General features: G+C 42.5%; 1 protein-coding gene across 1 annotated transcript; it reads left to right on the top strand.

Annotated features, from left to right (window-relative positions):
* Positions 1–70: 70 nt before the first annotated feature.
* On the top strand, positions 71–16,545 carry tulp4b (TUB like protein 4b; the record flags this gene model as incomplete). The annotated part of the gene is made up of 14 exons (XM_080414269.1): positions 71–322; positions 922–1,050; positions 2,082–2,243; positions 3,072–3,307; positions 3,957–4,057; positions 4,571–4,737; positions 6,161–6,385; positions 6,832–7,066; positions 9,098–9,230; positions 9,914–10,058; positions 10,797–10,890; positions 11,108–11,251; positions 11,405–14,928; positions 15,086–16,545. 14 exons carry the CDS (start codon positions 71–73, stop codon positions 15,200–15,202), a joined length of 5,664 nt encoding a protein of 1,887 aa, XP_080270395.1. The 3' UTR covers positions 15,203–16,545.
* Between the last annotated feature and the right edge of the window lie 316 nt (positions 16,546–16,861).

The raw sequence follows: 16,861 nt of genomic DNA, 5'->3' as shown, positions 1-16,861 counted from the left end.
AAACACCTGTTTCCCTTTTAACTCACCTCTTCCTCTTTGTAACCCATTACAGCCTGGTCACTCAGTAGGGATGTTGGCTGCTGTGGAACACGGTCCAATCCTCTGCAGTGACTCCAACATCCTATGCCTGTCTTGGAAAGGCCGGGTTCCCAAGAGCGAGAAGGACAAGCCAGTGTGCCGGAGGCGCTATTACGAGGAGGGCTGGCTCGCCACGGGGAACGGAAGAGGAGTCGTTGGGGTGACTTTTACATCGAGTCACTGCAGGAGAGACAGGAATACCCCCCAGAGGATCAACTTTAACCTACGAGGACACAACAGTGAGGTGTGGCTTTTATTTATTTTATTCTTATTAATTTTGAAGCCATTTCTGTTTTGCCTTTAATAACAGCACAGTGCATAATGACCAAAAAAGAGGATGGCATATTGACATTGGCTAATACAGGTTATCAGACTTACTGGTATAGCTGTGAGCCTGCCATACCAGCAGTATCTTAAGTATGAAAGTTGTCATATGCAGTTTTGTAGAAAGGCTTTCTATTCAGTTGTTGAAAAGCATTCTATCCCACAAATCAAACCTATAAGTCACACAGTCACACTCATGCAATGTGCATTGTGCACAATGGTTTTCATTGTATTCATGACTTCACGATACAAAAATAGGGAATATTAACACATTAGATTCAGAAAGGTAGATTTGTCTATTAATTATATAGTTGTTCAATAACATAACACATAACCAAATGAGCATAAGAAATAATATTCACTGCTGATGATGTTATGATGTTACTATTTATGTTTTATGAGTAAATGTATAGCAGTTCTAATTGTAGCTGATATATTCTTTCCCCTTTATAATATTCTGTACATACGAGAGCCCCTTGTGTTTGTGAAATGCAATAACCCCTTTTTGGACATTGGCAGGTTGTTTTGGTGCGCTGGAATGAACCCTTCCAGAAGCTTGCTACATGTGACATGGAAGGAGGGATTTTTGTTTGGATTCAATATGAGGGAAGATGGTCTGTGGAGTTGGTAAACGATCGAGGTGCTCAGGTATGCCTTATCTACTGTACGTAGAGCCTCAATACTGACAAGAGAACAAGACTATTCGACTGAATGCCATGTATTTATGTTATATAGGGTGGCAGCAATCGCTTCAGAATGTCCGCTTAGAACAATAGTCTGAGTATAGTAACTTTCTCACTGTGGTAAACACTACTACTAAGTCATCTAGAGTGTAATGTTACTCATTGTTTGAGAGTACAGCAGTCAAAGGATAACATAAAACAGACTTAAAAGGTTCTTAATTTGGGGAATCCAGTTGATGAAACAAAAACAACACTTAAAGGATCTACACCATGAATTTAAAAAATGATAATAATATTTTATATCATATTGTTTATGTCCCTCAAACGTTTTTCAAAAGGTTTGAGCCTAAATCAAGCCTCAGATATACTCATTCCTAACTTCTCTCTGGCTTATAAAGCACTTTCACCTGCAATACCACATTGTCCTGTTTGGCACGGGGCGCTATTGAGCCAGTTTGTATGCATGTTATCTCCTGGTTCTGTGTGGAAAAAGTAAAATAAAGAAATAAGAAAAACAAATTTAAAAAATAAAATCTTTTTATTTCTTTTTTGGAAAGAAAAATGGGAGGTATTGTACCCTGACGTGACGTCACGTCAGGGTGCAAATCAGTTTGGCCTGTTTTGAGACCAATTTACAGAAAACCGCTGTGAGAGCCTGAGTGTTCAAACTGGGGTATTTTTGGGGATAGAAGAGAGGTAGGGGAGACCAAAAACACACACAAAAGAAGAAAAAGTTAAAAGTCATGGTGTAGTCCCTTTAAGCCCTATTTAATATTTTGGCTACTCAAAAATAGCCAATCTAAAAGCTCACAACACGTCGCAAAGTGATGCGTTGTGAGCTTCGGTTATTTTTGAAACATTTGCGTATTTGGACCTGACACAAAATCCTTTCAAATGGGGGTCCACGGCCAACTATGCATCAATTTGGGGGTGACGTGAAAATGTTTGCTGTACATTCAGAGAATTAATTCAAAGGTGAACATTTTTGTCCACTAGGTGAGTGACTTCACTTGGTCCCATGATGGCACCCAGGCTCTCATTGCCTATAGGGATGGCTTTGTGTTAGTCGGGTCAGTCAGTGGCCAGAGACACTGGTCCTCAGAAATTAACCTGGAGAGTCAAATCACCTGTGGGATCTGGACGCCTGATGACCAGCAGGTAGGCCCACAGAACCTTCAAACTGAATAAAAGTCAACACAACTGTAGGACTTTCAATCATCGATGAATATTTTCATTATTTGCAATTATGTAATGATCACAATTGTGATGTAGCTGGTGGATATATTTGTTGGGAAGGATGTTTAATAGTAGGGTTGCATTGCTCATGCAGGAACCTATTTGACCAGGAGCACGCGCAGGCACATGCATAGATTTAAAACAACTTTAAAATTCACACCTCAACAAAGTTTACAAAGGCTCCCGACTCACACCAGGTGAATTAACATAGGAATGAAGGCTCATTCCTATGTTAATTCACCTGGTGTGAGTCGGGAGCTGCATATCAATTGTCCATTGTGTGACCTGTAGTGTAGGTGTTAAGCGACGTGCGCGTCACGTCATTAAAATAGAGTGCAACCACGTTCCAATTCAGCAATGCAACACTGTTTAATAGACAACACTGAGTGCTAGTATACCAAAGAGGTATTTGGTGGACAGTCATGGCTGAATGGATAGAGAGGCCGCTTGGGAAGCAGAAGGTCCCAGGTTCGATATCCAGCAGCCGCTATGTGTTGAGGTGTCCATGTGCAAGACTCTTAAAACCTATTGCCCCCCCACGATCTGCTATTTTTGAAAAATGTTGGGGGGGGAATACGATTTTTGGAAAAATGTGCCTATGGGTTTTATAAATATTTAACCAATGAAAAGTATTAATAAGAATGTGTGTACTACATTGGATCCATTGTAACAGATCATTTTTTCCATTTACTGAAAAGTAACCGTTTTGAATATACAATATAAGGTTATGCTGCACAATGCTCCCTTCAGGTGTTGTTTGGTACAGCGGATGGTCAGGTCATAGTGATGGATTGCCATGGACGGATGTTAGCCCATGTTCTGCTCCATGAGTCTGACGGCATCCTGAATATGTCATGGAACTGCCCTAGTTTCCTGGTGGAGGATAGTACAGAGAGTGACACCGACTCTGATGACACTGTTCCACCTTTAGGTACAATAAATGCTTTCCCCCATAATATACAGTTTAACCACACCCAGGTTGTACTGTGGGACAAGTTGGGCAACATCTGACCAAGCGTCAGATGTTTGACGGGACAGGCCTTCCTGTGGCGCATGTTGATGTGGACCTCCTGATTTACTATTCTAAGCTTATTGACAACTCAAACGGTGTTGAATCGGCAGATGCAGACACTGGCTTGGCTAGTGCCTCGCTCAGGTTGCCTCACGGAGTTCAAGTCCACTTGAACTTGTAGGTGCACCTACCTTGTTTTAAATGTTTTTTACTGGTGTGTCAATGAGTTGGAAGTGAGAACCCATGTCTACATTCCATTGTCAGTTACATGACGCAAGACTACCGGGAGCGACATGACAGGAGAGCCTGTTTTGTCAAAGGTCTGACGCGACAGTAGATTTTGCCCAACTCATCAATATATTACGACCTGGGAGTGAGAATGTGTAGGTATAACTTTCCTATAGTCACTTGGTGCAATAATAATAATAATAATATTAATACATTATTAGAATTACTTACTGACTAAGCTGATCATCAAGCATACCTTACAATAACTAGGGTTCTCAGAGCTAGTGTCATAGCATATTATAAACATGTAGATATTAGACATTAGAATTATGTTTACAAGATCGGCATGTGTTAAAAGGGATGTTTATGTGCCTTGCTTTCTTTTAAGTGCGGAGAGTGAAGCCTTTGTTGACAGTCAGCTTCTTATCAGGAGATATCAGTTTAATGAACAACTATGATGACCTCTCCCCCAACGTAATCCGTTCAGGACTCAAAGGTACTGTACTGTATAAATTTAACTTTTGGCGATGTGAATGCATGAGAAATACTGTTTCAGTGACACAGTAAAATCACTAGAAAGTTGTGCTGAGTAGAGTGCAAATCTCCGCCTGGTTGCATGCCCTAATAATAATAACACTGTAATGAATCTTGGTTTCTGATCCAAAGGAGTAGTCATAACACTCACTATGGAGCACTGAAGGGGGGAGTGCTCCCTGAAACACCCCAATCGCTCACGGTATTAGCAATTAAGACACTTCCCACAACAGACACATAGACAGCGTTGAAAACATGGTCTCCTGGCAAAGATGGATAGAGAGGGATTTTTGTTCTAAGCAGGCTGAAATAACCTCAGATTGGCACTGATAAATGATGCCACTAGTGCTTAGTTGAAAATTATATAAGATGATGTTTCATTTGCTGGTTTGCCAACAGCTCTAAGCAGTGTGGCCCCCCCTCCCTACATTTTAACAATAGAAACTCCCCTTCACTAAGGCACTCTTCTCGACAGATGTTGAGGTCCAATGGTGCTCCCAAGGAGATCTCCTGGCAGTGGCTGGGATGGAGAGACACGGGCTCCCTGCTGACTCTGCCTGTGCCTCCATCACGAGGAATGCCCTTGTCAAGTTTTATAATGTCCAAGGGGAGCACATCTACACTTTAGAGACACCTGCACAGGTTAGTGCTCTGGAATAGGACTTAATACCTCCAAGGGGTTTTATTCCTTTAATTCTTCAGCCACCCAACTGTATATTATCTTTTTTTGTTCAAGGTTTCTTTATTTCATATTTTCACATACAGGTCAATAACAAAAAGCATACAAAAACAGTGAAATAAAAAATACATACAAAATTATAATACAAAATACAAATACAGTGGGGTCGATTTATGGGTCATTAATGTCAGCAGCATTCAGCCTCTCGATACTGTAAAAGGTTGCCAGATGGTGTAAAATTTCAGAGCACACCCCCTTGTGGAGTAGCGAATTTTCTCCAAAGTCAAGTGATGCATAATATCATTAACCCATGATTTGAAAGTTGGTGGGAGTTTTTCTTTCCATTTAAGCAGTATCAGACAGCTAGCCAAAAGGGATGCAAAGGCTATCATATTCCTTTCTTGGCGACTAATTTGTACATCATCTCTTTCTTGTGGAACAACTCCAAACACTGCAATAGAAGCAGAAGGTTCTATGGGCACTTCTAACACTTCTGAGAAGGTTTTAAATATTAATTGCCAGAATATGAATAACTTTGGACAAAACCAGAATGCATGTGCAAGGGTGGCTTGATCATGTCTGCAACAATCACATATTGGATCCATGTCAGGCACAAATTTAGCTAGTTTTACTTTGGACCAGTGGAGGCGATGCATAACCTTAAACTGAATGATAGTATGTCTTAGACAAATTGAAGAGGAGTGTATTCTATCCAAGGCCTCCATCCAAACATCATTAGAGATCTGTGTCCCCAAGTCTCCCTCCCATTGATTTTTTAATAAGGTTAGTGGTTCCAAATTTAATTTAATAAAGAGTAAACTGACCCAATCACTGTATATTATCTTGAACTTTTTAGATATAAACACATTTGCCTCGTTCGCTAAGCTCGGGTCCGCACATAATTTGTACTTATGCGCAAATCCAGTCCACACCTTTCCACGCTCAGAGTCTGATTAATCAATTTGTTTTGGTCCGTGGATTTTGGCGTACTCACGTTTGCTCGGAAGCAGACTTATATGGCTCAAACGTTACATATAAGTTATTAGAATGCCTTATTCTTCATGCAAAATCAATTACAATACTGCCAAACCCCAAATAAAATTTTTATGTGCCCAACATTTGTCATTATTCAATATTTTAAATATAGTACACATTTTTAAATCTAGTGTTTAATCAGCATACTTGGGGGATTTAAAACATACTGTATTCATGCAGATACTGCACTGATAGTTTTCTTTATGCTTTCTTTGAAATTAATACATTATAATAGAGAATGGAACACAGCAGGTTTGGAGGGCGTTTGCTTTGGCAATACATTTTTGCTCATTCAGGAACAGAACAGATCACAAATAGAACACACAGTGAATTTCAATGCCTGTCTTTCAGAGACCCATCACTACCATCTGCTGGGGCCACAGAGATTCACGTCTTTTTCTGGCATGTGGACCAGCATTGTATGTGGTGCGTGTAGAACATAGGGTGGCCAGCCTCCAACTGCTATGCCAGCAGGGCATCGCCAGTGCACTGCGAGAGGAGAGAGACGTGGGCAAATTGAACATGCCCTCACTCCTGTGTTCCTACGTGACCACTGCTTTCATACCCACCATCAAGGTATACTGACCAATACATAACTGTAATGTTACACTAACTTACAATGACCTTTCTTTGATTTGGTTTGGAATGGGATGTGCCCCATTAGATTTTTTATAGAACCTGCACACTTTTCTAATTTTTAATTCTGTATTTCTTTCATCACTGCTTTTATTATGTCCCTTTGTTTCTGGGTTTTGTCATTGTGCACATTAAACATTCAAAGCAGAATATGCTATTCTGGACTAGCGTGTCAATAGAAAGAGTTGTTAATTTCATTCACAGTGCATTATGTACTCAAGGTACAAGTCTATTCAAGATACACGGTAATATAGTTTTGAAGACTGCAGTAATCTCATATGCAACTTACTGAACAATCCCAGTACTGCAATAATGGGATGACTTTGTTGTGAAACCTTTGGTCCTAAATGACCACCACCTGGCATGCTTTCCTCTCTTTGTTATAGCCTCCGATTCCTGATCCAAACAACATCCGTGACTTTGTCAGCTACCCTACTGCTGGGAATGAGCGTCTCCACTGCACCATGAAGAGAGCAGAGGAGAACCCTGAGACAGGAGGGCCCTGCTACACTCTCTACCTGGAACACCTGGGGGGACTGGTGCCTATCCTCAAAGGACGGCGCATTAGCAAGCTAAGACCCGAGTTTGTCATCATGGACCCAAAAACAGACAGCAAAACAGGTTGGTTGAGACTTGAAAGCAGTGAACTGTCTGTAAAGCACTAAGCATATTAATAATTATATGTTAATACTTTCTTACTTTAATACTACTTACCGTCTTGTCATCTGCATTTGGTATGGTATTTATCTTTTAATGTCAGCTTAAGTCAAGTCAAATCAAACTACTTAACACACACACACATGCACGTTAGGGGTGGGACGATATGGGTACCTCACGATACAATATATATCACGATATTCGACGATATTCGATATATTGCGATATCACGATATTCAATATATATTGCAAGAAATTTCACCAACGATATATCACGATATCTGAAAATATCGATATATTGCGATATCACGATATATTGCATGAAATTTCACCAACGATATATCACGATAGTCCTTGTATTCAATTCATAAACACATAAAATAGCACCAAACAGGAGGGACAGCGAGTGCATTTTCCGGCAGCGGCTGCTGCCGAGGCAGCTCCGCGGAGCTGCCGGCGGCGCCAGCTTTGGGAGTGTGCTGCGTTTGTGTAACGCAGTCCCCACCAATATTATTTACGATTCTGTGCCTATCGGTACATAACTCGGACGGCGCTTAGTCGAATAGCAGACCATCGGCCGGTCGTCGCGGGCACTCGCGCCTGGAGGCGCTCGGGTGCGACTCCTTGGCCTCAAGGTCTGCTGATTCGGCGCGCCTCCGTCATGGTCCAAAACTATACTTTATCGGCGGAAAAAATAAGTTGACTGCCGCTCCTCCACCGGCAGTTCCGCTGCTGCCGCTCCTCCACCGGCAGTTTCCGCGGCAGTTCCGCTGCTCCGCCGGGAGCTGCCGCTCCTCCACCGGCAGTCACGTACTGTATCACAAACTTTTTTTTTTTATATATCGATATTGTTCGGCAGTATATCGATTAGTTATCGCGGGAGAAAGTATCGCGATATATCGCGATATCGATATATCGTCCCACCCCTAATGCACGTACGTACAAAGGCACGAGCGCACGCACGCACACACACACACACACACACACACACACACACACACACACACACACACACACACACACACACACACACACACACACACACACACACACATCTTTTGCCAGGCATTAATAACCAACAAAAAAAGTGTTTGTATCTAACTATGTTTTATTTGTTTAGCACATTTCAACAACAAGGCAATTCAATGTGCTTTACGCAAAACATCAAGCAAAGGAAACACAATATTGAGATAATAAAATGACATTAGGATGCATAAAACAAAAGTTACAGTGCAGAGGAGAAAAGAAAAGAAAAGAAAAATACCTCAATCAAAGGCAGCGGCTTTAGTTGTGTTTGTGTTTTAAAAGAAATAAGAGTGGCAGCAGACCTGCCGTTTTCTGGGAGTTTGTTCCAGATATGTGGTGCATAAAAACTAAATGCTGCTTCCCTACGTTTATTTGTGGTTGTAGGAACTATAATTTCAGCCTCTGAAATAGTGTCATAATTGTGTTGCTTCAAAACATGGGATTTATTACAAGAGCACACCCCACATTCACATTCCATGTCCAACATTCACCTTGAGTAAAAATGAAAGGAACCTGCAGAGTGTGTGATCCATGTTATTTTATATAATAGGGTCTGGGATATAGATTGTGTAAGGAGGTAGGGGACATTTCTGGGTATACAATACAGAAATAGTCTATGTGATGAATTCGCTGCTGCAGTTGCTACTGGCCTCTGGTCCCACAAAACACAAACAAAATCTGCTTCTGTTAAGGTTATGTAAGGCATTTCTGCTTCGGCTGAGAGAAAAAGAAAAGTAAGGACAGAAGGGACTCACTCAACTCAACACAAACTGAACCAGATCCAGGATGCTGCGTTTATTTTGCACACACACAGAGCTGATCCACCACGACCCTCAAATGTCCTTTTGATAATTGTCTTTAAACTACAGATACAGTTTGCCATTTATTCCTGTCTGGGGCAAATAATGATATTAATTAATAATGCAAACTCACCTTCCATGTAATTTCTTTCATTTTTCTTTTTTCTAGATGAGGTTTGTGTGAATACCATGATCGCCTACACTGACAGCTGTAACTGCTCGGACTCCAGTGACATTGAGCTGAGTGATGAGTGGGTTGGGAAGAAATCACCGAAGTTATCACGAGGAAACAGGTTACCTCTGTGATTCTCAACCCTTTTAATTTCAATTTATTTATATGCATTTATATGCATTATGCCACAGACCTCTTATCTCTGGGAGCCCAATCCACACGATAATAACCTCATTGTTAATTTAACTCTGAGAGTGTACAAATGGAACCAAATTGACCCATAGGGGTCCATTTTCCATTTGTACACTCTCAGAGTTAAAGAACCATAAGTGTCCATTTGGTTCCTAACTATCTGGCTAATAGCTGGGGAGCCCCTGGTTCCCCCTCAAGAGAACCAGTGGGTTACCTAAACTTGCTAGGTCATAAAAATTGAGAGAGTTCATTCACACAATGTACAGCCATCATACACAAGGCTGAATGGGTGGGATGTTACTAGATCACAACAATTTAGAAAGTGTAATACTGTATGTTGTCAGAAGTATGTAGACTTTCTGGGTCTTATTGTATTTTCGTATGGTGCAAATCCCAAACAGATTCCAAATGATGCTTCTACCATGTTAAAGTAAACTATAAATAAATGATTAGGAATTACATACTATACTTTGGTTTGATTCCATAACGTATACAATGTATCTATATACTTTGGTTTGATTCCATAACGTATACATTGTATCTATCATCCATCAGCAAGTTGTATTCTGATTCTAAAATGCCTCATTGAAGGTACAGATGATTAACTCCTTTGTTTTGAAGGATGAACATGGAATCTAGAAAATCTCCCAAACTCTCACGGGCTCATCAGGAAGGCCCAAGATCTCCAAGGCTGCCAACAAAGAAGCCTCCAGTTCGGTCCCCCAGTCTGACACGTAGAGAGTTCTCAATGGATGGCATCACAGAGGTATCATAGTACAATGTGATTCATGTAACCACTCAAGCTGTGGTGGTTTCATGCTGTCCCTACAGTCCCTTCTAGTGATGAGCGGGCCGACCCGTAACCCACGGGTCCCGTGGCGCGGGTGGTCCAGTCAGGATTTCAGAGGCAATTATGCGGGCTGCGGGTGAGCGGGTCAGCCGCTCTCACAAAAACGACAACAAAAAAAAACTATTTTGAACAATATGCTTGTTTATTTAGCCCATGACAATGTTGTGCTACTGTAGACATTTAAAGCGACTTTGGGTACTTAAAAGAGCGCTATATAAATCTGAGCTATTATGATGATGATTATCTTTTTTTTCCCACCGCGGGTCGCAGGGCGGGTTGAGCCATAGATTTATATATGGGTTTGCGGGCGGGTTGGGTTCCGTGGCGGGGCGGGGCGGGGCGGGTCATGAAAAAACCCGACCCGCACATCACTAGTCCCTACCCTTATGTAAGGGTGGTAATACTCTTAACAATGAGTGATGTTTCCAGTAATAAGCAAGGTGGAAATGTATTCAAACAAACTGCTCATGATAATTGCAGCTAAATCCTTTCCATACCACTGCAAAAACACAAGACAAAGCAAACTGCATTAATATAGTATGTTATATCCAGTGATTATTACAATACAGCCTTTAGACTGAATTCCATTTCTTTAGTGAGTTTCTTTGTCATTAATGATAATTCCTTCTTTGTATTTCTGCTTTTACTTTGCAGCACAATTACCTAGCTCAAGTTACATCAAACATCTGGGGGACAAAGTTCAAAATTGTTGGACTTGCGTCCTTCCTGCCTGCCAATCTTGGCGCAGGTAATTATGGCAAAATAAGCTCATTAGACAATACACAAATCTTTGTCAATTTGTGAATGAGAATGAGAATAATAGAGGAGTTTTGCGAAACTTTTGAGGTCAAAGTTCTAAGGAAAGTTAACAAGTTAGATGATATTCCTAGAGTTCGTCTTTCAAGTTAACAACCACTTTCATGTCAGAATAGGTGTCATATAAATGGTGAATTTCTTTGTTTCAGTAATCTACAAGACCAGTTTGCTTCACCTGCAACCAAGACAGATGACCATCTACCTCCCAGAAGTGAGAAAGATATCCCTCGACTTCATGAGCTTACCTGTTTTCAACCCCAATGTCTTCAGTGAGGATGAAGATGACTTGCCAGGTAATGAATAATTGAATAAATTAGTGATCAGATGAACATTAATTAATGCACAATATACTTTTTAAACACTGGGAATCTCTTTTAAGCCACTTATTACGCAGTACATGTATTACTTATTATGTCACCTATTACATACTCTCTGTTTCTTTCCAGTGATGGGTCCCTCTGGGGTGGCAGGAGACAACCCTCCATGTACAGTCAACATACCTATTGCTCCTATCCACAGCCCCGCCCAGGCCATGTCCCCAACTCAGAGTATTGGTCTAGTCCAGTCTCTATTGGCCAATCAGAATATTCAACTTGATGTTTTGACCAATCCCACCGCCACTGCAGCAGCAGCGGCTGCGGCTGCGGCTGCAGCTGCAGCAGCCTCTGCACCTGTTCCTGATCACAGCCAGGATGCAGTTGCATCACCGTACCCAGTGCCAGCTAGATATCCTAACCCAGGACAAGTGATCTTCAATGGGCTGGAGATGGGTCCTCTTCTCCCTGGTACTCTACCGCCTCCACCTCCGCCCCACCATCTTCCACCCCAGCCACATTCACAAAGGTCTCATCCACAGCAAACTCACCAACAGCAGTCAAAGCATTCGCAGCAGATGCAAACACAACAACAACAACAACAACAACAGCAGCAGCAGAAAATGCAGCATCCACAAATACAGCAGCAACAACATCATCATCATCATAATCATCATCAACAACAACAACAGCAGCAGCAGCAGCAGCACCATCATCATCAACAGCAACAACAACATCACCAAACACATCAGCAGCAGCAGCAGCAACAACTGCAAATGCAGCAGCAATTGCAGCAGCAACATCAACAGCTACAGCAACTACATCACCATCAACAACAATTACTACTACAACAACAACAACAGCAACAGCAACAGCAACAACAACAACAACAACAACAACAACAACAACAACAGCAGCAGCAGCAGCACCAACAAATACCACAAAGCCAACAGCAGGTGCCAACTCAACAGCAACTTCAGCACCAGCACCAACTAGCGCAGCAACAGCAACAGATGCAAATGCAACATGAGCAGATGCAGCAACAGCAACAACAGATGCAGCAGCAACAGCAGCAGATTCGGCAACAGATCTTGGAGATGAGACAGCAGCAGCAGCAGCTTCAGCAGCAACATCAACAAATTCAGCAGCAGCATCAGCAGATGCAGAGGCAGCATCAACAAATGCAACAACAACTGAAGATGCAGATCGCCTTGCCCCCGCCTCCATCTGGCTATCCAACCATTTCCCTGCAACAGATTCACCTGCTGCCACAGATCCCTCCTCCCCCTACCACAGAGCCTGGGCTGGACAGGGGAGAGCATGGGCACACGTTGAAGCCAAGCCTGCCCCGGTCCTTACCACCCGCCTTCATCGAAACAGATGGGTCAATTGAGATCCAGATGAGAAAGGTGAATCCGCCTCCTCCGTATCCAGGCACTGTGGTGTCTGCACCTGCGGCGACCACCTCGGGTCCTCCTCAAACCCTAATCACGAACTGTGACAGTCCGAGTGTCCTGGCCCCCGATCCCTGCCTGAAAAAGGACGAGTTCTTGCTTCACCCTATCACTCTACAGTACCCAACACCATTGGGATATGAAAGGATCACCACCTTTGATAGCAGTGGGAATGTGGAGGAGGTTTGTAGACCACGCAGGCGCCTCATTCGCAACCAGAACACCTACACTGTTCAAGGCATTGGGGGCTCAGCAACACTCAAAGTCACCTCATCAGAGAATAAGAAAATACAGCTCCCCTACAGCTCAGCAACTCTAAGCCGTCTCTCTGTACCCCGTTACTCAATACCCAGTGGAGACCCACCCCCTTACCCAGATCCGGCAAATCAAGTCACAGCAACACTTCCTCCTCCCCAAAGAATTGATAACAGTCTGATTCATGCCACCCTAAGACGTGACCGCAGAGACATAAGTCTCAAAGTACCTCAGATGATGGAGAGTTCAAGAACCCTTCCCACCAAGGCTAAGATGAATAGTGCACTGGCTCATTCTTATCAGCAGAGGGTGGCTACTGCTTTGTATACATGCACTCAGTGTAGCAGCAATAGCAGCAGCACAAGTGTTAGTGTCAGTGGTGGTGGGACCAGCAGTAGTGGTATTGCTGGTGGTACAGTGGTTAGGCAGGACTTCCCACCAGGGAAAGATGCCCATCACAGCACCATCATTGTGCACTCCAAAAGTGCCTCACCTCTGGCCTCCCAGTCATCTTATAATCTCCTGAGTCCCGTTGAAAACAGTAGGGACAGAACAGTGTATGTCAACTCTGCCTTTACTGAAGATGAGTCTTTAGGTCAGCAGTGTCAACTTGAGAAGTCTGTGCGTCACCTGACTCTTGGCGATGTAAGCTTAACGGTGAAACGCCCACCCCCATACCAGTGGGACCCGTCCACCACAGAGGAGTTCTGGCTCTCCCCAGAGCAGACTATGTTAGCCCCCCCACCGGCACCACATAAACCACCCCCGCTCATCTTCAGTCAAGCTCAGCACTTGGACATGAGCCGAATCCCTTTTGTACTTACAACCAAGCCTCCAACAAGTCCAAGCACTAGCACTCTCACTTTCCCATCAGGTTACCAGATATCTCTCTCACCTTTTCCTCCAAGTGTTGGCCACAATGGATCCCCACTACAGACTGTACAGAGCCCTCCATCACAGTGCCCACCAAATGAGGGAGTAGCCCCAGTCCCTTTTACCCAACAGGACCCCAGCCTGGTCTTGCCACCGGGCTACCCGCCCAGCCTGGCTAACCTGGCTTGCTGCCCTCTCCCTCCGATGTACCCAGGGGCCAGTGCATGTGCAGGAATTCAGCTACACTCTGTTAACTTGCACCCCTGGAATCCTTACCCTTGCCCGCCTCCCATGCAAGACCCCCCAGCTCATCCAGGATCCCATCCCCCACCCCTCCCCACCAAAACTCATCAGATGTTAGAGAAGCCGATTCTGTCCCCACCACCTCCAACTGCACCACCTCCACCACCCCCTCTACCCCCTCCACCTCCTCCAACTGAGCTTATTCCATCGAAAGGTGCAACAGAAGACCTGGCAGAGTCTGCTAATAACTTCCCAGAGCCATCATCCCTAAACGAAAGCCCCGTCCCACAGGAATCTGAGCGTTTCAGCAAGAAGAGCCGCAAGAGGCTTGACAGCAGAGCCGAAGAGGCCAACATACCCACCGTCTCAGAGGGAAAATCGAGAAAGGAGGGACGCGCACTCTCCGATTTCAACACTCTCATATCCAGCCCAAGGCTTGGAGGCAGAGAGAAGAAGAAGCCTAAGGGCCAGAGAGAGCCACTCAACAAGACAAAGAAGATGAGCAGAAACACCAATGAGTTCCAGGACAGTTCAGAAAGTGAGCCAGAGCATTTCATTAGTGGCGATGAACTCATGAACCAGAATCAGAGTAGTAAAAAAAGCTGGAAGAGCAAGCGCAGCCTGCGCATGGCAAACGAGCTGGAGGAGATCAAGTGCCGCAAGGCCAACGAGAGAGAGGACCGCAGTTTGGGGAGTCAGGGATTTGTCTATGTCATGGCCAACAAACAGCCCTTATGGAATGAAGCCACACAGGTCTACCAGCTTGACTTTGGAGGTCGTGTTACCCAGGAGTCAGCAAAGAATTTTCAAATTGAGCTGGATGGCAGACAAGTATGATATTCTTTTTAAGTCTTAATCACTTGATGCTATAGTAAAATGGAAATAATTTATTGTTGATTCCATGTTAATTATATGCTATTGTGTAAGAAATGTCTATGGAAGCTTTGTATTCTGTGTCCCTAATGCGTTTTTCTTTATATTTCTTTAGGTAATGCAATTTGGGAGAATTGACGGGAATGCATATATTCTGGATTTCCAATATCCTTTTTCAGCAGTGCAGGCATTTGCTGTGGCCTTAGCCAATGTTACTCAAAGGCTTAAGTGAAAATGTGATCTGTCTGTGATGTTACAAAGCAAAGAAATATTTATTATAAAATGGTTATGGATTTGACCTATAAATGTTGGAGCTGTCAAATACAAGGTGTCGGTGGTATTTTTGCAAGATCTTACACATGCAAATGACTTACAAACAATCCTTGCAAGGCAATGGTAACCTACTGTATGTGAATGCTCATGAAAGAAAACATTACAAATCATTATAGGCTAAGTGATTATAATTTTGAAGGCATGCAAGCCAGTATTGTTAAATTATTCTGTTAAATTCACAAATGAAACACACTGCTTAAGCAGGACATTGCAGGAAAAACATGATTCATCCAGTCATTCTTGACTGGATAAATTTAATTAATAAAGAGTAAGACAATAAAATGTTAAAAAGGGCCATTCCTGAATGGGACTTGTGCCACTGTAGTGCCAATGACATCGATTCACTCTTTAGTTGACCGACTGGTTATAATAGGACTAGTCTTGTGCTAGATTAATAGCTAATGATTATTTTGAATTATGGACGTATCTTAAGTCCATTTCCGGCAGCAAGTCATACTGTATTTGACATAATCATGAAGAAGAAAAAAACATCTGGTACTGTATCACTATTAATTGTTAATTAGGCCATTAATATCTGTAAGAACAGTGGGTTGGTTTTTCTGAATAAATGAATCACAACTTTTTATTATACCCTATCAAACTGATTTTGATTAATTTAATTTAATGTCTTTATTTGTGCCAGTATTTGTCATTCATATATTCCATAAATTAGTTCAAGGGCAAGCTTTTCCATGTGTTTTGTATTTTTAATCTTTCATACAGTATTATCTATTTCAAATGTTTGATGTGCAATGGGAGACCATACTGATTGTGTAAGTGCAACATGAAATGTTGAGCAACTTAGTCATAATGTTCTATGTTACTTCTATGAAGTGGTCCAGTGGAGATATCTTGCCTTCTTTTGGCCACTGTACTGTGAATCATTAATCATTATTCATAGTCAAGTACCACAATCTGTTTTAAATCCGTGCAATCAATCATTTTGTACGTTTTTAGTGTCACTTTTTCAAATGGTTGATGGCGAATATTGGAATGAAACTGATCATTTATTCATGTGAGCTTTTAATTGAATGTGTTAGTTGATACTACATGATTCTGTCCTTTTTCATTGAAAAAACTCCACCGCTGAAGTGGTCCATGTTTTGAGAGATGGAAGAACATTAGGCTATGTCTCTGTGTGACCAGGTAGGCTACATGGGACAAAAAATATAGATGCCCTGTCTTTGATCAGAGCTCTGGGTTTTCTTTAGCTTGGTTTGCGCTGTTTTTCTGTCCGTTGGTGTTCATGAAGCTACTTGAAAACTGCATTTGAATGTGAAGTGCTTTGCCTCTTTGGAGTTCATGCTGCTTCAGTTAGATAGAGCTTTGTCTGCATTAATGCTCCCTTCTTTAGGATTGAGGTTGTACTTGCAAAAGATAACAAAATGCTGCTTGCCTTGCACTCTATATTTAGTAAAGAGCTTAATATTATATGCTAAATGTGTGTTGATTTGTTCAGAATTTAAGTAATTAAACAATTTGCCTTTGCTTCATGATGATATTGAGAGCTATTGAATGTTACACTTAAAAAAGACAGAAAGCTGCTGGAAACATTGCA

Source organism: Gymnoscopelus braueri (assembly GCF_963280865.1).
Source record: "Gymnoscopelus braueri genome assembly, chromosome: 19".
NCBI lineage: Eukaryota > Metazoa > Chordata > Actinopteri > Myctophiformes > Myctophidae > Gymnoscopelus > Gymnoscopelus braueri.
The sequence above is the reverse complement of the archived record's forward strand: the minus strand, read 5'-3'. Positions and strand labels throughout refer to the sequence as shown.